The 20,709-nt window shown below is 32.1% G+C and overlaps 3 protein-coding genes and 2 non-coding genes across 5 annotated transcripts; 4 read left to right on the top strand and 1 right to left on the bottom strand.

The window, feature by feature from the left end:
• Positions 1-3,927: 3,927 nt before the first annotated feature.
• Positions 3,928-5,280, bottom strand: LOC127250172 (UPF0481 protein At3g47200-like). The gene has a single exon (XM_051273331.1). The coding sequence runs from the start codon at positions 5,278-5,280 to the stop codon at positions 3,949-3,951; it is 1,332 nt and encodes a 443-aa protein (XP_051129288.1). The 3' UTR covers positions 3,928-3,948.
• A 6,438-nt stretch (positions 5,281-11,718) lies between these two features.
• Positions 11,719-15,230, top strand: LOC127250171 (serine/threonine-protein kinase EDR1-like). The gene is made up of 12 exons (XM_051273330.1): positions 11,719-11,987; positions 12,076-12,731; positions 12,977-13,017; positions 13,089-13,157; positions 13,247-13,347; positions 13,408-13,486; positions 13,560-13,658; positions 13,738-13,800; positions 13,872-13,921; positions 14,000-14,081; positions 14,859-14,953; positions 15,038-15,230. Exons 1-12 carry the CDS (start codon positions 11,719-11,721, stop codon positions 15,156-15,158), a joined length of 1,725 nt encoding a protein of 574 aa, XP_051129287.1. The 3' UTR covers positions 15,159-15,230.
• A 1,866-nt stretch (positions 15,231-17,096) lies between these two features.
• On the top strand, positions 17,097-18,496 carry LOC127250170 (putative ubiquitin-conjugating enzyme E2 39). The gene is made up of 2 exons (XM_051273329.1): positions 17,097-17,285; positions 17,720-18,496. The coding sequence occupies exons 1-2, from the start codon at positions 17,097-17,099 to the stop codon at positions 18,494-18,496; spliced, it is 966 nt and encodes a 321-aa protein (XP_051129286.1).
• A 1,254-nt stretch (positions 18,497-19,750) lies between these two features.
• On the top strand, positions 19,751-19,824 carry LOC127250752 (small nucleolar RNA R66). The gene has a single exon (XR_007838773.1). It is a non-coding gene; the product is annotated as a small nucleolar RNA R66 (small nucleolar RNA).
• A 107-nt stretch (positions 19,825-19,931) lies between these two features.
• LOC127250758 (small nucleolar RNA snoR118) lies at positions 19,932-20,024 on the top strand. The gene has a single exon (XR_007838779.1). It is a non-coding gene; the product is annotated as a small nucleolar RNA snoR118 (small nucleolar RNA).
• Positions 20,025-20,709: the final 685 nt, after the last annotated feature.

Genomic DNA, 20,709 nt, shown 5'->3' with positions numbered 1-20,709 from the left:
ATTAATTCTTGTTCTTATCGAAATCTATCGAGCTCACTTTATGTCCTTGAGTACATTGAAACGAGCATTCATTTAAAGTATGCAGGTACACAATTACCCACCTATGTCATAATGTTATATTCTTTATTTCCATGAAAGCAGAGCCCTGGTACATAATTTGATAAGAATTAGTACATTAAAAATCAATAGGGGGTACATTGGAGCTATGCTGAAGCACTTGCCTACTCAACCAAATTATACTTTTTAAAAATGTTCCTGGCTAATTGATATTGAGTTTATAAGTGTGCAGTAGTTTGGATTTTTATGTCGGTCAAAATATTTTAGACAAGATGTGTTTGTTCAATTACAAAAAAAACACCTGAAGTCCTAATAGTATATTACAACTACCGTTTTCACTTGAATGTTGTTGTGTGTGCGTGTAGATTACTATTTAATAAGTTTAAAGATTTTCAATTCGTGACAACAATTATGTATTCTAACAACTAATATAATTTAACTTCGTTATTTATAACTTGTTTAGTCATCTACAAGTGGAGGTTAGAGTATAATTCTACATATATCATACAATATAATTAAGTCATTTTTTACTTGTTTAGCCATCTATAGTAAATATGTGTTGTTTATCTTTTTATATAATTCGGGGTGTCATAGAAATACTATCACGATGAATTCATCCCTGATTACCGACAATAAGTGAATATTTTGAACCGAAAATGGTCAGTTACCTAAGCACACGTTACCAAGGTATATATACTCGATATTGAAGCATGTGATACCAACATTATCGGTAGGTAAGATTTGCGCTAGGGCATATCGGTATTTGATGCAGGTATGTTAGTATGTGCTCCGGGTACAAATACCGACATCCAAGGTATAATAATGGTTGCTTAGGTATTATCTATGTAGTAGCAGGTATCCGTGAATGTGCTTGATTGCAGTTGATTCTCTTATGGAGGGGCCAATTCACGAACTCGGTGTGAGTACTTCTTCTCCTCGAGGGAAAAATTTGGGCATAGTACGTTTACATTCGACAGCACATGCCCACACTTTTCAATGGCAGGACGATAAAACATGTATAAGTAACAACCAACATAGTTTAACAAGTCCTTTATGATTTGTTTAGTCATCCATAGTTAATATGTATTGTTTATCTTTACATACAGTTCTGAGATTCACATGAATACTATAATGATACATTCATCCCTGTTTACCGAAAATAATTGAATATTTCAAATAAAGAACAGTCGGTTTCCCAAACACAAGTTACCAAGGCATAAATACTCGTTACGGGGGCATATAAGATCATATTACAGGTACATAAAAACTATTCCGGGGTATGCCTTTAATGCAGGTATGTAACAATGTCCTCCTCTTACGAGCATTGAAAATCAAAGTATGATTGAAGTTGCTTAAGTATTATTTGTGTAGTAGTAGATATCCTTGAATGTGGTCAACTTCAGTCAATTCCTTGACAGATGAGGCAATTAAGGAAGTCGGTGAGAGAACTTCCTTTATTAGTCTCGGTGGAAAGGTTTGGGCATGAAACATTTACATTCAACAGCTTATGCCATAATTTTCAATAGCATGATCACAAAACATGTAACGTTATTCAATGGGTGTAATATAATTACTTTATGCGTCGATAGAATATAACCGGTTGGATACGCTGACATATTTATAATAGTAAATGGTATGTAACTCTATTACACAGGTATATAATGAAATAGTAAAGGTTTGTAGATATATTCTGCAGGTATATTAGTAATGTACTGAGGTATTTGATTATGCAGCTCTGTAAGAACGAATGATAAATATAATATCCTGTTATTTCCACGGTATTTGTATTCTATTATTAGGTAATCATTTGGAGTTCTAATAGTTGATTGAAACCCGGTGTTGTTGCTAAGTACAACCATTACCTATATAGCACAATTAAACACCAAATTTCCATATGCCACACAACTACATTACTATTATGAAGTTATATACGTTCCTACTAGAGGTATGTATATGTATTATGCAAGCATGTTGGTAATGGATTGAGCTATCTGGTGATGTTAACATATGGGAACGAATGATAAATATAATATCATGTTGTTTTCATAATGTCAGCTCCGATGTTGAATAACGTGGGCTCCGAGCTAAAGTTATTAATCAAGGCAAGTAGACGGTGCCACTACAACCTCATCTTTGGACAGTCCAAAAAATGGCCGAATAGAGTCATTTTGATGGTTGTAATATGTTCATCTAATATACGTTTCTTCATTTTCTCCACTTAGTTGTGAAAAAATGGTACTGCAAATCGGATAATAACCTATTTGTATTCATTCCTCGATTTGTAAATAAATACCACCGGTCCACATTATCCGAACCTCAAATTTATTTAAAAGTTTATCATAATCTATCAGGAGTACGTAACAACACATTCCGATTATATAATAGTCTCATAAAAGTATATTACTTAGAAAACTAGACCTAAAACATACAACTCGGGGTACTTAACAATACTATATTTGCCAACCCATAAACATGACTAATTACCGAACAATCGAACAAAAAAACTAAAATATGCAATTCTAGGTAACTAAACAAAATGTACATCTAAAAAATTAACAAAAATCACAAAATAAATATATAAAATCATCCAAAATCGGTGCAAAAATAAAACACCCAAGTCGGTGTATCTGAACAAATATACGAACGGTTTCAAATTTGATTAACAAATAAAACTACACCGATCACTTAGGACTTCTCAACACCAAACCAATGCATAAAAACACGGGACCAAGACTTACACCCCAATAATCGAACAAACTACGGTATAAAATATCAATGTCAACAAATCAAAACTTGAAAAAAATCCAACCAGACACTTACTTCTTCGAGCTTGTCTTGGGGGATGGGAGCGGTCAGCTGTTTTCTTCACATTTTTGCATCAAATCGGTTGTTACTTGATCGCCGGAGGTTGGAGAGCATCGGTTCGCCTAAAGATGGAAGAAAAAAAGGTTTGAAATCAGTGTGAGGAGAGTTATGAGAGATTTCTTACCTTTACCCCTATTAAATCATGAATTGATTGTATTTTTTTATTTTTTTTTTGTAATTCGCAAAAAGAAAAGGTATGAGATTTCTAACTAGAAGTATATAAGGTTATAACGGGGTAGAGCGGGAAGTAATATAGATATATATTACAACATTTGAAGTATTGATCTACCTATTTCGAGTACATGTTGCATATACAACGGTGATTGAGGAAAAAATACACATTGGGAGATATAACAAACCTAATCCATAAAATAGAGACTGCAGTCTAACTAATTTTCAATAAAAACTGAATTGAGTGTATTTGTCTGACATAAATTTTAATTCAACTTTTTCTATTTTTTATTTGTTTGTATTATTATACAATTTTGTTATCAATAAAATGACATTTTATACCGAATATATTAATATAAGAAATATAATATTTAAAAAAATATAAGTGCATTTATTTTGTGCCCGGAGTTTGAAGTATTTATTTTTTATTTTTTAACTTAGAATAAAAAAACTTGTCATTAATATAAAATAATATTTTATAGTGGTATTTTAATTACAGCAAAATAATATTTTTATAATAAATTTTTTTTGTCCTTCAATTTATCTTTATTATTAAATTTCGTTGGAAATTTGAACCCATAACTTCATGTTCACACGTTTAATCCCCACATGTTCAACCCTCGCACCACCGTACTATCCTTACGGTACCCTTTTGTATTATTGGTGTCGGCTCCCGCAACCTATCTTTTAAATTAATGGTTTACGCTAGCAAACAAAATTAAATTAATTGAACAAACTTTATATATATATATATATCTTAATTTATTCTTAATTAATAAAATCAGCTCAATCATGAATCAAACATTTCATTCTCAAAAAGTAAAATAACACCAAACACACACAACTAATTCTCACTCACTGAAAATGATGTAATAAATAAGTAAGCACCGAGAAAAGAACTCCCGTGAAGAGGAAAACCAAGACGACCAACGCCAACGTGAAACCTGCGATCCCCAAACGAGTCCTATGATAAATATGTCTCAAAGTCTCCCATTGCGCCCTCCCTTCACTCGCCTTGTACCGATTCACTTCTTCACAAACTCCCCTGTAATAAAACTCCTTCACATTCACTCCCGTTTGCAGCCTCTTCAACATGATCACCGTCTCCGCTTCCCGGCCGTACCCGCTGCCGACGAGAATGCCCTCGTCGCGAAGCACCTCGACGTCGTTTTTGAACTTCACCAGCTGCTCCATTAGTACCGCGTACGAGGTCACGATCTTTGGACACTCCGCGTGGCAATGCTCCATCGCGATGAGGTTCCCGAGCACGACCTCGGTGTGATCGTCGATTTTTAGCGTCGGGACCCGCAGCGCTCCGTCGACGAATGTCACGTCGAGCGGAGTCTCGGCGTCGTGAGCGTTCTCAAGCTTTATTCCGTAGGCGTGGAGTTGCACGGCGCGGTGCATCGTCGCGGCGTTTGTCGTCATTGTTGTCGAGTGGAGTCGGCGATTTTTCGGGAGGTAATGTAGCCGGATTAGGTCGAGTAAGTGATGGATTTCGGGGGAAAATTTTTTGCGTCCGCGTCGGCCGGGGAGGATTCGACGGAGGAAATTCGATGCGAGTTCGGGTAACGGTTTCGCGCATTCGATCGGGATGTGTACTAAACGGAAGATGTGGTCGACGACGAAGAACGGGAGCTGGTTTTCGAGGAGGATAAGGTCGGAGATTAATTGCGGCGACTTGTCGACGAGGGGGTCATCGCGGCGGCGGAATGCGGGGTGTTCGGTTTCGATGAAAAGCTCAATGACGAAGCAAGCGTCGACGAGGAGCATTTCGACGAATTGATTGGACTCCATCGGGATTTTTTGGCGGTAGAAGTTTCGAGCCTTCGGCTCGAGTTGTCGTAAGGCGGCGATGCAGCGGCGGAGGACGGCGGGGGCGGCGGTCGGGGTTCGGGCAAGCAATGCGTTGAGGTAGCGGTACTTGAGGGGGTCGGCGGGCAGCGGGGGGGCGCGGTGGAGGGGGCCGATGGAGAGGAGGGAGGGGCGGTAGATGCGGCGGTGGTGGTTGGCTTTGAGGAGGTGGTCGGAGACTCTGCAGATGCTGTAGGAGTCGGCGATGCTACTGTCCATTTTGGATTTGATTGAGGTTGTAAGGTCTTCTTCTTCGTCCTCGTTGATTATTTGGATGGATGAATGGTCTATGTGTGTTGATGGTGATGGTGATGAACTTGAGCCCTCTTCCATCTTCACACTCCTAAGAAACACGAATCTGAGCCATTTATGTAGTTCGAATAAAAATATAGTTTGTTTCTATATATAAAATAAAAAATAAAATAAAATAGAGATATTACAAGAAATTTATGAATGAGTTATAAAAAAGAATAGATTGCATAATATTCTTTTATGTTTTTTAGTATAAATATATAAAATATGAATTCCTATTTTATTTACAGTATAAAATTCTTTTATTAACTTACAATATACATGCATAAATCATTCTTTTAGTTATAACTGATCCTTGGATATAAATATGAATCTAATTATATAAATTTTATACAAATAAGAAAGATAAATTATTTAAAATAGCCTTATTTAAATATTGATCTTTAACTTTATAGTTTTTTTTTTCTTTTTCTTTTTTTAAAAAGTTAGATAACATTTTGTCTAAAATAATATAAGATGAATAGTTTATAGATTATTTTAGTTATTTATTTTATTTAAAAAATACTATTTATGATATATTACTCTTTTGTATATATAAAACTTGCAGTGTCTTTGGAATTAAATATCAATTTGTGTGTATTTTAATTTAATTAAATGAGATTTTACTTAATAAATAAAATATGAGATATTTTTTTATATTTTTATTAAAATAAGAGAATATATAATTTATCTTATAAAAAATGATTTGGGTAAGTAAAAAAAAACTAAAAACTAGTGACAAAATTATTAATATTAGCTAAAGTATGAATAATAAAACTATAAATAGATAAAGTATTTTATTACAAATATAATTTACATAATTTTAACGAATAATATATATATATATAAAATATTCACATAATTTTGACCGTGGAAGTAGGAGTATTTATTATTCTATTTTATTATCTTTCTTTTTTTCTAAATTAATTGTTCTATTTTATAATAAATGTGATCCTCACGTCACTATACAATAGCACATCGTGTGCTCATGGATAACACACCGTATAATTACAGACTATACATAACATGCATTAATATAATATAAATACAACACATGATATATTTTCGCACAATACATACAACAGTTGATTTTAGCACATAATATATTTTTATACAATACACGTTGTAAGTTATCAACAAATAGTACATCTCTTTATTACAAACAACATGTGCCGTAGATAATAAAAACATGTGTTGTTTCTGTATTTATGTGTGCTGATTAGAAAATCACTAAATTTTCAAATTTAGCACCGGATCCCTTCCCCACTATAAAACTACTATCACTTTTGTAATAATATTATACTAACGTTACTACTTTTAGTCTGCGATTAAAAATACAAAGTAAGGTAAAATAGAGAGTTTCACGTTTTATTATGGGCGTGTTTGTTTGGAGGATTGAATTTTAGATTTGAATTTTGAAAGAATTTTGAAGTATGAATTTTTAAGTTGTGTTTGTTTGGAAGTTTGAATTTTGTAATAATTATATTGGATAAAATTATTATTTTATTAAAGAAATTGATATATTAATGTGATAGTTTGAAATAGATGATATTTAAATATTATTTTATTAAAGAAAATGATATATTTAAATTTTGAAATTTTTTTTCTTTTATTTTTTTTTGTGTTCTTTTATAACAAAATTTCAAAATTCTAATTATTATTCAAATTTTTTTTCAAAAAAATCAAATTAAATATGTAATTATATATATAATGCTATTAGCACCGTAACCACCGCTAATCCAAAATAGAGAGGGTATAAAGCATCTTCAACCCATCAATTTCATTTATCCAATTTTATTTCAATATGCAGTTGCTACAATAATTTTACTCTAATCATAACTCTATTTTTCCCTATTATTCTTCATATATTCAATTTTTCCTATTATTTTAAACAACTTTTTATTTTTATAATTTTAAATAAACTTTTTAAAAATTTTAAAATAATAAAAATTAAATTTAAAAATCAAATTTATAATTTTAAAAAATACAAAAATAAAAAAAAATAAAACAAATACACCATAAATGGCGTTTGCTACAATGCAACACAAAAAATGGTGTTGCACTGTAGCAAACACCAAAAATAGTGTTGCAAATGCCGCTGGGTTGGAGCTTGATGGCGGCAGAAATGGAGTTCAGACGGCATAAATGGGGTGTGATTGGAGATGGCCTAAATTCTTTTATATACGACGTTACTTCTATTGGAGATGGCTTAAATTCTTTTATATACAACATTACTTCTATCCAATCATTAACCAAGTATGTAATACTCAGAATAAAATTTATTGTATAATTTGAAAGAAAAAAAAAAATTATTCAATTCTTAGGATGAATACATGATGGAAGGTTGTAGGGAACATGACAAAATATGTAAAGAATGTATATGAAACACGTGTTTCGTTTTATTCAAAATTTCAGTTTTTCAGTATTTGAACTTATTTTAAAAATATATATATATATTTTTTTCTCATAAAATATTCTAGCATACATTATTTTAACGATAAACTCAAATAAAAAATTTCCAAACTCAATCATAAAAAACATTGTAAAGATTAGTACATTGTAAAATCAAGATTAAAAAAACAAGTAATTGGGATGCTGTTAGCACTAAGTAGCATAGAGAAGAGAGACAAGTAATAGGTTCGGCTGGAGTTTACTCAGTGTACATTTTCGGATAGCGACTGCGAATTTCCACATCATTAAAAAAAAATAAAAAAAAATAAGACAACACATAATAAAATGTTTAATATTCAGAGCTGTAACAATATGACAAAAAAATAAATAAATATGATAATGACTAACCTGGTATACGGATAAGCACAAATTGAACTTAATATTAATATGCAGATGGAAGTGTAGGTTTTAGAACTGTGAATTTAAAGGTGAGGGAAGAAGAAGGAGAATCAAAGGAGACTTGTCCAATCGGCAACCAACACCAATTTATTCATTATAAAATAAATAAAATTGAAATGCAATTTATTATTTTAAATGGTATATTTATATAAATATGGATATAAGATTAGTTACCCTTTTTTTTTTGTATATATAATGACTTTATATATAAACTGCTAAATTAAGTATTATTGTTACTATAGCTCTTTATTTAAAGAGAACTTCTTCGTTGTGAAGCAAAGAAAAGGATCATATATAATATTACTATAGAGATGAGAAAGCCATGTATCCATTATTGCAATGTGATTTTTTTTATTTTTTTTTTTCACATAAAAATTTTATTTGAGTTTTATTTCCATAAGAATAAAAGACACTTTTAAAAGATATTTTTATACACATCTAGCTTGTTTAGTTCGTTGGAATTTTATGTTATATTGAGTGTAATAATTTAAGACATTTAATTTGAGTTCCTTTATTATTTTTTCTTATGACGTTTATGTACTAATTGTTAGTTCTACGGATGCCAACGGGGCGGGTTCGGGACGGGTTCTGCAGGCCCTAAGACCCCACGCTAGAAAATTTTAGACTCCGAGACTCGCCCCGCCCTGCTTTCACCCGGCCCCAGGACCCGCCCCGAATCTGGAGGGTTCGGGGCCAACCCGGCAAACTCGTTTTTTTTTTAAATATATAATAATAAATATTTTTTTTAACAATCGAATACTAAAACAAATAGCATTAAAAGCACAAAAAAAAATCTAAAAACAATCAAATATTGATCCATAAAATAAGATAAATAAATAAATAATATATTTTTATTATATAAATATACATATATTAGGTATAATAATTTTAAAACATTATTTGGAGCAGACGACTAATTGAATTTTATATTTAAAATTATTTAAGTGATCCGGGTCCGAGTTGGGGCGAATTTTTAGTAAAACTCGTAACCCGCCCCAAACCCGGCCGGATTTAAAATTTTAAATCCACAACCCGCCTCGAAACATATTATTTAGACCCGAACCCACTTTATTAAGAACGGGTCCGGGGTTAACCCGCTCCGTTTGACATCCTAGTTAATTCTTTTAGTTCTTACATTGAAAATTTTCTAGCAAAGGTTAAAAGTGCATGTGTTCACTTTGCACTTTTTTCTAAAAAGTAAAATTTAATTTATGCAATATATATATATATTTTTAAACCGCAAGAGATTTTGTAATAATAATAATAATTATTATTTTTTTATTATTATTATTATTTTTTTAAATCAACGAATTTATTGTATTTTCGAATGAATGTATTGTTTTTATATAGGGATATGATCAAATGCTGAGTTGAATAATAAATCACCATAAGCCAAAACTAATCTTGACAGATTAATTTAACTCTAATTATATTAATTAAATAAATAATTTAATTAATTAAGGATGTGGCTTAAATTCAAGCTCTATTAGAATAATGAATTCAACTGTTGATCCAGACTTTTTTATTTTTTTTTATATATTAAGTACGATAAATTCTTTTGTTAATATAAAATAATATTTTATATTGAGTTATGGATATTTTGTAAATAAATAAAATATATATTATATATTGTGTTAATACGTGTGTATTGTATATTTTTTAATAATATTTATGAGTAATCTTACTACTAAAAAACACTAAGTGAACAAAACATTTGATTAGTGACATACTCTCCGTCTCAATTCAAAGTAATATTTTTACTACTTTCGTCTGTCTCATGTGATCATACACTAATATCAAAATATTTTTAATTTTTACATAAATTACATAATATTACACATTCAATTATTTTATAAAAAAAGTTAAATGACAAAAATATTTTTTTAATCTACTACGAAACCCGAAGTGACCCATTCCTTAATAAAATAAAATTTAATAAGTTAATCATAATATATTATGATATTATATTATCATTTTTTTTTTTATGTAAGTGACCGTTTGGTATTTTTAAAATAAAAATTATATTAATATATAATTAAAAACTTAAAATATGTATTTATGTATTTTAAATACTATATCCCAATAAAATATATGTAATATGATATCATTTTGTAGAAATCAAATTTTATATAATATAATTAAATAAGAAATATATTTATTTATGATTAACATAAATTAATTTTATAAAAAATTTAATTAGAGATAAAAATATTTATTTATTAAAAGAGAATAATCAAGGGTTTTAAGTGAATCTGATGTTAAAAATTTAGTTAAGTTAATTAGAAGGTATATTCAAAATTGTTAAATTTATTAAAAGTAAAAATATATCAATATGATACATACTCAAATATATATATATATATAAAATGACTATGTTTGCCATGCAAAAATAGTTTACGGAAATTAAAAAATTATATTATATTGATTGTAAAAATAGGATCAAAATATACTGACTCAAATCTAAATACAAAAATTATAGAATAAAAAAATCTCAAACATTAAACATCTCTCTTTTTATTATTTTAAAGATGTTTTTCGCTCTTTTTTTCGCAACTAACAATCGAGCCAATTTCTTTTTAACATTCATAATGTATAATAACAATAAGTATAAGCGATGAACTCAAAATATATTATTGACAACGGATTCAAACATTTGGCTATAGAAGAAAAAAAATACGATAAGGAATTATTTATTTTTCAGCAAAAAAAAAAGAAAAAAGAATATAATGCTCAAAGGTTAACTAGCCCATAAATGATAAAGTAGAAAATTTATAGGCCAAGTGGGGTAATCCTATTGTTTCCCTATCATTTTAATCGCATCGACTCTTTGAATCATGTTCATGCATAACTCCGTAAGTTCTATACTTAAAACATTAGAAATATCTTCATAAAGCATACCTAAAACTATAACCAACATCAGATACTTTTATTTAACACAATTAAATACTCCCTCAGTCCATTTACAAAGGTTACATTTACTTTAGACCAGGTGTTTAAGAAACAATAGTATTTTAATTATAATGAGTAGTTAAAAGTAGTGTAATGACATTTTTGCCCTTACATTTTTGTGTAAAAGTAACGATGTGATGGATGTAAAGTAAGGGTATTTGTGAAAAAAAGTAGCATAATGAAATATAAATTTTATAATTGGACGTCTCAAAATAGAAATATGTAAACTTTGTAAATAGATGATGGATTATAAGCTTTTAAATACAAATTGGGGTTGGTTTGCTCTGGTAAGCCTCTATAAGCATATATATATATATATATATGTATATCGTACTTATAAAATGGAATCTCAGGTACTGTCCTTCCTGCAACTCGACCCTAATTCTGATCCCCTGATTGCCATTACTATTCATATCGAAACAGACAGACACACACAGGCTGAGATTCATGTCTGCTTATCAGATCAGAGCACATAGAGCAGCAGCAGCCGCACAAAACAACAAAGATCGTGAATCGATCGAATAGGTAGAAGAAATAATCAGGACAGCCGCCATACCCCAATTCCCAAAAGTTGGATGTATTATATATGTAGTATGTAATAATTCAGGATCGGACTGGATCATCATCTCATCTCATTCATTATTATCTTCTTCCTTCTGAAGAGATTAAGATTATATCGCCATGGAGAACACAACGATGAATCCTTTTTTCGATGAAGATAAAGATAAAGCGCTGCTACAAAAGATTCAGCAATTGGAATTAGCTTATGCTCACTTGAAGCAAGAAATTTCTAACCTCATTGCCCGAAAAAACATCGCTTCAAATTCTTCGACGAAGCAGACAAGTCGCCGTAGTTCACCTGAGCTTTCGGACAATCAGTGTTATAACATATTGCAGTCGATGGGGCAGGCGGTGCACGTGATTGATCGAAACCTCATCATAATTTATTGGTTAGTCTTCACGCGATGCATCTGTGTATCAAAATGATGATATGTTTCGATTTCTCCGTTGTTGTCTTAAAAAATTCAATTATTGCAGGGGTTGCGCCGCGGAAAATCTTTACGGGTATTTAGCTTCGGAGGCGCTTGGATGTAATGTAGTTGAGCTGCTCACAGATTCCCAGCACTATTCCTCTGCAAAAAACATCTTGCGCCGTGTCGAGACCGGAGAAAATTGGACGGGAGTGTTCCCGGCGACGCATAAGCGAGGGGAATCGTTGTCGATTGTTGTAACCGAGACCCCTTTATATGACGATACCGGCGCTTTAATTGGCGTCGTATGTGTGTCGAGCGATTTGAACGCATTAAATGAAGAAAAGTGTGGTCTGTCGAGTTTTTACATCCATCAAAGCGATGCTGCGACAGAAGTTGAGTGTAATGATTATCTTCGTCTTTGTCAGCTGCCTCTGCAGAGGTTAGTAGCCTCCATAGTATCGAAATTGGTTTCCGTTTTTAGTAATGATCGCGACAGGATAGAGGAAAGATCGAAGTTTGAACATCATGGTACTAAAGCCGCGGGTAGTAATGACAACGCATTGGGATCTTGTTTCTCATCGCTCGTCGACACAACGAGTAGTTATGGTAGTTGCGGAAGTGCTGGCAGCGGCGCTGTTAAAAATATCGACAGCAATGGCGAGTTCTTGGATTACGAAATCTTGTGGGAGGACTTGACTATAGGCGAACAAATCGCGCGAGGTTAGTGTTGAAATATTTTAAATTTGATTTTATCCATAGATTAGATCATTTATATTTGAAGCTATCGAGTTTGTTTTATGTTGCCTCAGTATGCAATATACTTTTACAATACAATTTTATGTTGCCTATAGGTCTCTTATTTTGATGATCAGTATAATGCAATTTTTCAATCTTCATAATAATTTCCACATTAGCGCATACATAAGTTTTCGACGTGTTGATCGAGCTTCACGTACTCGTCGTAGGTTCTTGCGAAATCGTGCATCGCGCGCTTTGGCACGGGACAGTACGTTCGACAGCTCTCTTCCACATTCGACGAATTACATTTCTTGTCATTACATTTTCGATGATCTGCAGGATGTGGCTGTCAAGATGTTCTCCGACGCCGAGTCTTCAGACAATGCTGTCCTTTCCTTTTGTCGCGAGGTCTGTCCGAATTCTAATCTTTTTCATCAAACGGAGCATTTAAGAAAAAAATCGAAAACTATGTTGTTTTCTTTTGTTTCTTTCTCAAGTTGTCGCTAACGGGGAGGCTTCGCCATCCGAATATTCTGCTGTTCATGGGCGCTGTCGTTTCTCCGGAACATCTCTGCATCGTTACAGAGTATCTTCCACGGTATGCGCTGTTAGTTCATATTTTTTTCGCTATATTCGATTCTGAGTCGTTCTCTTGCAGGGGAAGTCTGTTCCGGTTATTACAAAGGACATCGTCGAAACTCGACAAGAGACAGCGAGTCCACATGGCTTTGGACATCGTAAGTTGCTAAATGCGTCGAAAAAATTCCTTTACATTGTTATCATTACGTAACGCTTAAATGCGCCGGGCAGGCTCGAGGCATGACCTATCTTCATAATTTGAGTCCACCGATCATTCACAGCAATCTGAAGTCTTCGAATCTTCTCGTCGACAAGAACTGGACTGTCAAGGTATCGCCGATTCTATGTTATCCTTTCCGTGTTTTTATTACAAACAATGACTTAAAATCCGGCGCGCTCGGTTTCTCAGGTTGGCAACTTTGGACGCTCCTGTCTTAAAAACGACTCTTATTCGACAACAAAGAAAGGAACGGTACTTCTCGACTGTCTATTAACAAACTTTTGCGCGTCGAAACTACTTATGTGTTTGTTTGAGAAATGCAGCCTCAGTGGATGGCTCCTGAAGTTCTTCGCAACGAACCTTCGGATGAGAAGTATGTTCGAGTATTAGTCGAATATTGTTTTTTGTGTGTCAATGATGTTTTCTTTCTAATTTGGGATCATCGTATCAGGGCTGATGTGTATAGCTTCGGAGTGATACTATGGGAGCTCGTCACCCATCGAATTCCATGGGATCACCTCAACTCGATGCAGGTAAGTTTTATTACATAATGTAAATGATCGTTCCACCTAAAAGCTTAAGCTATTAAGGATACGTGTGATTTATTTATTTATTTACAAATGGGGGTCAACTAACACGCCCCCCTCACGTGCACCAAACAAAACTTGCACGTGGATGACGAAAAATGATCGATGATCAGACTCGAACTCGAGAATACTCTAATACCATGTTAGATGATTTGAATGACTATTTTACTTAAAAAAAAGCTTAAGCTACTATAAATATATTTTATTTGGTTTAAAAATAGCAAAAATTGATTTGTTCTTCAATATTTAATATTTTTAAATAAAAATAATAGAATATACTTATATAGTTATGTTGAATTTTTTTGTTTTAAGCACATTATTTTTGTTCGATTTTTTTTTTCTTCTTTATCCCCGTGTATCAAAGGGAACTAAAAAAAAAAAAAGATATCAAACTGATAAAAATGAATTTACATTTTGCATTTCTCCAAAGTTTGGAGACTAGTTCGCCCCCAACCCTAATACTAATGTTGAAATTTTGGATCCCTTATCAACATAGTATCAAATAAGGGTATTGATCATGTTTAGAAGTTATCTAGGATCATATCAAATGTTGTCCGGTTGTTACAACTTGTTACTTTTTGTAGAATTTCAAAGTTGCATGCTATTAATAATGAATTTTGAGGCCTATTTGATACAAATCAAATAGACTCAAACAATAGAAACTTTTTGATAATAGAAATAGAATCTAAACTATAGATTAAATATCTAAAATATATTTCACAGGTGATTGGAGTCGTCGGGTTCATGAACCAGCACTTACAGATACCCAAAGATGTCGAGCCTCAATGGCGTCACATAATCGAGAGCTGCTGGCATAGGTTTGTTGCTCCATCGAACACCCTTTTTTTTTTTTTTTTTCGCACAATTGTTTTATCTTACAAGTTTTTTTTTTTTTTGGATAGTGACCCGAAATGGCGGCCTTCGTTCCAAGAATTAGTCGAGAAGCTGAATGCGATGCACCAAGAATGTGCTACGATTCAAGCCCATGCCGGGTGCGCCGTCGATGGGAATACCAATGGCTAGAAATATATGATCTTGCTTGCGTTAGAGAGTTTTTTAATGGTATCTATAGGCGTGTTTCGGTAGATACGCACAAATAAATATCTATTGATATAATATTTTGAATATTAAATATATATATTTTTTTAAAAAAAGTGTTCAATGTAACGAAACTAAAGAGTTTATATACAAGGGTGCATTAGAAAATATGTATGCATTTTCCAACATGTGTTATTTTCAATTCGGATATTGAATTTTTTAGTAGATAATTTTTAGTATAAATACATATTTATATTTGTAAAATTACTAGTGCTAAATAAATTTCAATATTTTTAATTTATAATCATGAATATTTCAAAAGTTAGTAAATATATAAAATAGCATATATTGATGTTAATTAATTTTATTCTGCAATTATAAATTTACAATCACTATTATTCAATTAAAAAATTTATACCAATAAGTACGTATAATAAATTATATTATGTTGAAAAGTTAAGGAAAAATTATCTTCATCATCTTTAATTAAAGGAATGAAAAGATCTCTATTTAAAACCATATATAATTATTCATACAGTATTCAAAATTATAAGGATAAACATATACTTATTTATTACTATTATTATTAACAATATTATAGTATATATTTTTTATATACTCGTTATCTTCTATATAACAGTCTTGTTTATCATTTTTGTCTCATCCAAAACAATAGTCTTATTTTTATTAATAATCATATCACGTCTTTATTTTTTCATTATTATTACACAATTACCACTATTTTTTACACTAAATACACTCACAAGGACAAAAAAGTCTTTTACCGTACTTTTTACCTACTATCAATATAATATCAATATTCATTAAATCTCATGTCAAAACAACCAAGACTATAATTCTGGGATGGAGGGAGTATAATATTATGTTTTTTTAGAGTAAAATTCGGGTACCCGTTAGATTTCGGTTATAAATTTTCATATGTGATATCCAACCCAATTTTTAATTGGATACCCAAAATCCGTAAACATTGTGTATATATATATATATATATATTTCGAAAAACACCAACCCGTAGAAAAATGTATCGAATTAAATTCTAATGGAAGTACGATTTAAAAAAGAAATAGATATATTAATTGTATATATTTCAAAATGATAAAAATAAGTATAGTGTTTGTGAAAGTGTAGAATGTATCAAAATTAGAAAGGGCAATAGGTTGATTCGTGTCGGGTTGAATACTTTAAACGGGTTAAATTACTCAACCCTAATCCGACCCGTTTATTATCGTGTTGGGTTCGTGTTGACCCGTTTATTATCGTGTTGGGTTCGGGTTGAATCGTGTTGACCCGTATACATAATTAAGTCGGAATTCTTGATTCAAATTAAATTATTTTTTTGTCGCGTTGTCATGTTATATTAGTTTTTATTGATTTGAGAGTAAATTAAGTTGAATTATTTAAAATTGAACTTAGTTTAAATTAATTTATGAAAAATTAGTAAATTATAATTATTTTACATATACAGTAAATATATTAATCAATATTAATATATTATAATCGGGTTGTCGTATCGGATTCGAATTGAGAACCGCAACCCTAACCCGACCCATTTATTATCGTGTCGGGTTCGTGTCAACCCGTATACATAAACGGATTGAAATCTTCCACCCAAACCCAATTATTTGGGGTCAGTTTTCGCCAGCTCTAATCAAAATAAAATAATCTAAAACTTTAGAAATTCAACAATTATTTATGTAACTAACTCTGGAAATTAGGATCGTGCAAATCTATTTTCCTTAACTCTCTCTATGAAAACGTCAAAGCATTTGCATGAACTTCGCCATTTCTTAAGAAACTTCGACCAAGTCCAGAAACTAACAACTTCTTCTTCTTCTTCTTCTTCAGGTATTGAATTCGAGCATTTTTGTGCTTTGTTTTGTTAACCAGATCTAGAAAGAAAGAATGGAGTTTGTGTTCAAGCAATTCGACGTCGTGAAGGAGGTTTCGGATCATCATTTCACCAACGATAAATCAAGAAAAAAGCAAAAAAAATCATTCTCCTACAATGGGAAGTATCCTCAATTCTACACCAAAATCATGAGAGAATGGAAAATCCTCGAGAAAAACCTCCCCGAATCGATCTATGTCCAGGTAGAATTGTAAACAAATCGAATAAATTAAAGGAAAATAAATATTACTACATTTTTCATTCAATTCTTAGTTCAATCTTTGTAATATACAAAAAATAAATAAATAAATATAAACACAGATTATCATGAAGAAAAAAGTAGCACGAAAGCATTGTTTACTATTCTAATAGTGTTAAAGACTATTATTTTTTATTTTAAATTAATTCAAAGTTGTATTTTCAACTCTAATGACATTTAGAGAACCCATTGATTATGATTTTAACTATGTTAAGAGTTTTATTCTGATTACATTGAAAGTTTTGTTTTAATTTATTTTGATGATGCCGACAATCTGGTCGACTCAGATTTTGATGATATATTTTTATTCTTACCTAAAGATTCTAATTTTATCATTAATACTCGAACATTGAATCGAACAAAATTATTTTTCGATAGGTATACGAAACGAGCATCGATTTGATCCGCGCAGCAATCATTGGCCCGCCGGGGACGCCGTACCACGACGGGCTCTACTTCTTCGACATCTTCCTCCCGATGGAATACCCTGAAATGCCCCCGAAAGTTCACTACCATTCCTACGGCTACAACCTCAACCCTAACCTCTACTCCAGAGGATTCGTCTGCCTCAGCCTGATCAACACGTGGCGCGGCGACAACGTCGAGAAATGGCGGAAGAATCAATCCACCCTTCTCCAGCTCCTCGTCTCCATCCAAGGCCTCGTCCTCAATGACAAACCCTACTTCAACGAACCTGGCCGCGAGGTCGGAATTTCCAGCGACGATCCCAAATGGATTAAACGATGCCAATCTTACAATGAGTCCGTCTTCGTCCTCGCCTGCCGGACCATGGCGCGCACTCTGCGGAAGCCGCCGGAGAATTTCGAGGCGATTGTCGCGCAGCATTTCCGGGATCGGGGGGAGTGTATTTTGGCGGCGGTGAAGGCTTACCGGCGGGGACGGTGCCCGATCGGGCAGTTTCATGAGAGTGAGTGTGGGAGAGAAGGGGGTTTGAGGTCGGTCAGGCCGGTGTCGGAGGGGTTTAAGTATAAGTTGAAGATAGCGGAGAAGGAGCTTAAGGATAGTTTGAGGCGGTTGAAGGTGCACCCCGGCTGGGAGTGTAGATCGGCTTCCCGCGCCGGAAAAGCTACTGCGAGAAAGAAGAGATATTGGGTTTTGAGTTGGGTGTGTTTTCTGTTCAGGGAGAATAAATAAGAGCTATCTCTTGGTGTTATCGATATGTTTTGTAGTCGGGATATGATATCTTAATTTTGCAATTTTGTAAAAATAATATGGTTTTCAATTATGATACCTCCAATCTATTGAAAGTAAGTAACACTGTGATTGTTCGTGAGAACGTTGAACTAAGATACATGAACTTGATTTCATGTCAGATAATGTAATTTGTGTTTAAAAAATGAAATAAGACAATAGTTGTTGGACGTACGAGATAGGAAAGTAGGACATTAATTTGTGGACGGAGGGAGTATATATATATACTGAAATAAATTATAAATTGTGTTGTTATTTATTATGACATGCCTTGCATTATTACTATATTAACTGAAATAGGTTGAAACGTTTCCAAACCTAGGGATGGGCAAGGATCTATTTGCAAATATACATGTATTTGGTATTCAAAATCAAATTAAATAAATACCCGAAATCGTAAATTGTATTTGAACCGATAATTTTGGTAACGAAACTTTAAGTTAACAAAAAATATTAACAATATTTGTAAAAAATTCGACGAAAAATAAAAATATTTGAAAATATTTCAAATCGAACCAAAAACCGGGAAATCATTATTTATTTAAAATTTAAATATAATAATATAAATATATTCGATTTGGTTCAATTAATGGAAAAAGTAAAAAAAAAATCGAAACTGAATGAAATCGAACAAATATCAAAGCGTAGCATTTGTATTCGAACCGATTTTGCTCGATTAACCGAAAATTCAATTTGATTAAGTGATTTTTTTTTATCCCTATCCGAACGAATTGCAGACAATTCATTACTATTGGCATGAATAGGATCTGTATTAAGATTCAAGCCTGGATTTTTAAATGCTGAATTTTGTCATCGGAAGTAAATGAGCCGGTCCGGACCGGCCCAGTCTACTAAATAATGTTGATGGGCCCAATTAAAAAATGGCTTCTAATTAATAGGCCCATTCAAAACCCTAATTCTCCACTGCAGCTATTTAAATGCGTTCCCAGCAATGGATTGTTCATCTTCTTCCATTTTCTGAAGCAGCGGTCGAGGCGGTCTTCGACATTTTTTCTACCAGTGTAGGATTTTAATTGTGTTGCGATTTGATGTAGAATAGCGAGGTGATGTTTGTTTGCTACGTATTGAACTCGATTCGTGTTTGTTTATTGGTGGTGTTGGTTGCTGTTTTTTTTGAGTTTTGTTTTTGGTAACGGTGGGATGTTTCTGGAATTTTTGGCTGGGTGTTCTGCTGTTTCCGATGATGGCATGATATCTTTGAGACCTGATTGTCAATTTGATGACAAATACAAGCATGTTTCGCTGAGGAATCGCTTCTTCTTAAATTTCTTCTTTACGAAGCAATTTCGAAATTTTATCTTGTGGAAAGTTTTACAGTGTTGATTTGTTTGCCATGGCGATGATAATTGATATGATATGATATGATGATCGCACTGGGCTCTGAGCAGTATTCATCATTTTGGAACTGCTTTTTGATGCACAACGCAGCCTAGAAAGCTATATCTGATCATTCTCTTTTACAATTTATTTTAAAAATTGGGTTGAAATTTGGGGAATAAATGTTTATTTTGATCTTGATATTGTTTAAATCTACGGCATTCTTTTAGTTTAAATGGTATATTTTGTGTAATTACTGAGGATTATTGTTGTTATTTTTTAAAATAACATGAGATGACTATTATAATATTTTTATAAAACATAATTAAATATTGCAAACATAGTAAAGGCATTTTTATAAAAATATATTACTAATTTTACTTCAGTTATAAATTTTAACTTTTATTATTGATTTTAATGGCTACATTCTGTTACAGCTATGTATATATTCATTTTAGATACTCTCTTCGTCTTGATGCAATATTCTTGATTATCGTTTTTGTCTGTTTCATAATAATAGTTTTATTATCATAAATAAAGACAAAAAAAATTATTTACCAACTACTAATATAAAATTAATATTTTTTTATTAAATTTCGTGTCCAATACAATAAGATTTTGGAGAAAATATAATTGTATATATTTGGAAAACTATTACAGAAAAAAAACACTTTTCCTTTCCCTTGGGGTTTTTTTGGCTCTGTTTTTTCTCCTCTTTACTTCGCTTTTTCAACTTTTTATTTTTATAAAATTACATAGTTTTATATAATTTTTTATCTTTATAAGTTACACAGTAAATTTTTCATTTTGATTTTTAT

Source organism: Andrographis paniculata, unplaced genomic scaffold (assembly GCF_009805555.1).
Source record: "Andrographis paniculata isolate CXL003 unplaced genomic scaffold, ASM980555v1 Contig37END, whole genome shotgun sequence".
Lineage (NCBI taxonomy): Eukaryota > Viridiplantae > Streptophyta > Magnoliopsida > Lamiales > Acanthaceae > Andrographis > Andrographis paniculata.
The sequence above is the reverse complement of the archived record's forward strand: the minus strand, read 5'-3'. Positions and strand labels throughout refer to the sequence as shown.

Coding starts and splice junctions, on each gene's coding strand:
- LOC127250172 (XM_051273331.1), bottom strand. CDS start 5,280: ATGGAAGAGGGCTCAAGTTCATCACCATCACCATCAACACACATAGAC.
- LOC127250171 (XM_051273330.1), top strand. CDS start 11,719: ATGGAGAACACAACGATGAATCCTTTTTTCGATGAAGATAAAGATAAA. Junction 14,082..14,858: donor ATCACCTCAACTCGATGCAG/GTAAGTTTTATT, acceptor TATATTTCACAG/GTGATTGGAGTCGTCGGGTT. Junction 14,954..15,037: donor ATCGAGAGCTGCTGGCATAG/GTTTGTTGCTCC, acceptor TTTTTTGGATAG/TGACCCGAAATGGCGGCCTT.
- LOC127250170 (XM_051273329.1), top strand. CDS start 17,097: ATGGAGTTTGTGTTCAAGCAATTCGACGTCGTGAAGGAGGTTTCGGAT. Junction 17,286..17,719: donor CCGAATCGATCTATGTCCAG/GTAGAATTGTAA, acceptor ATTTTTCGATAG/GTATACGAAACGAGCATCGA.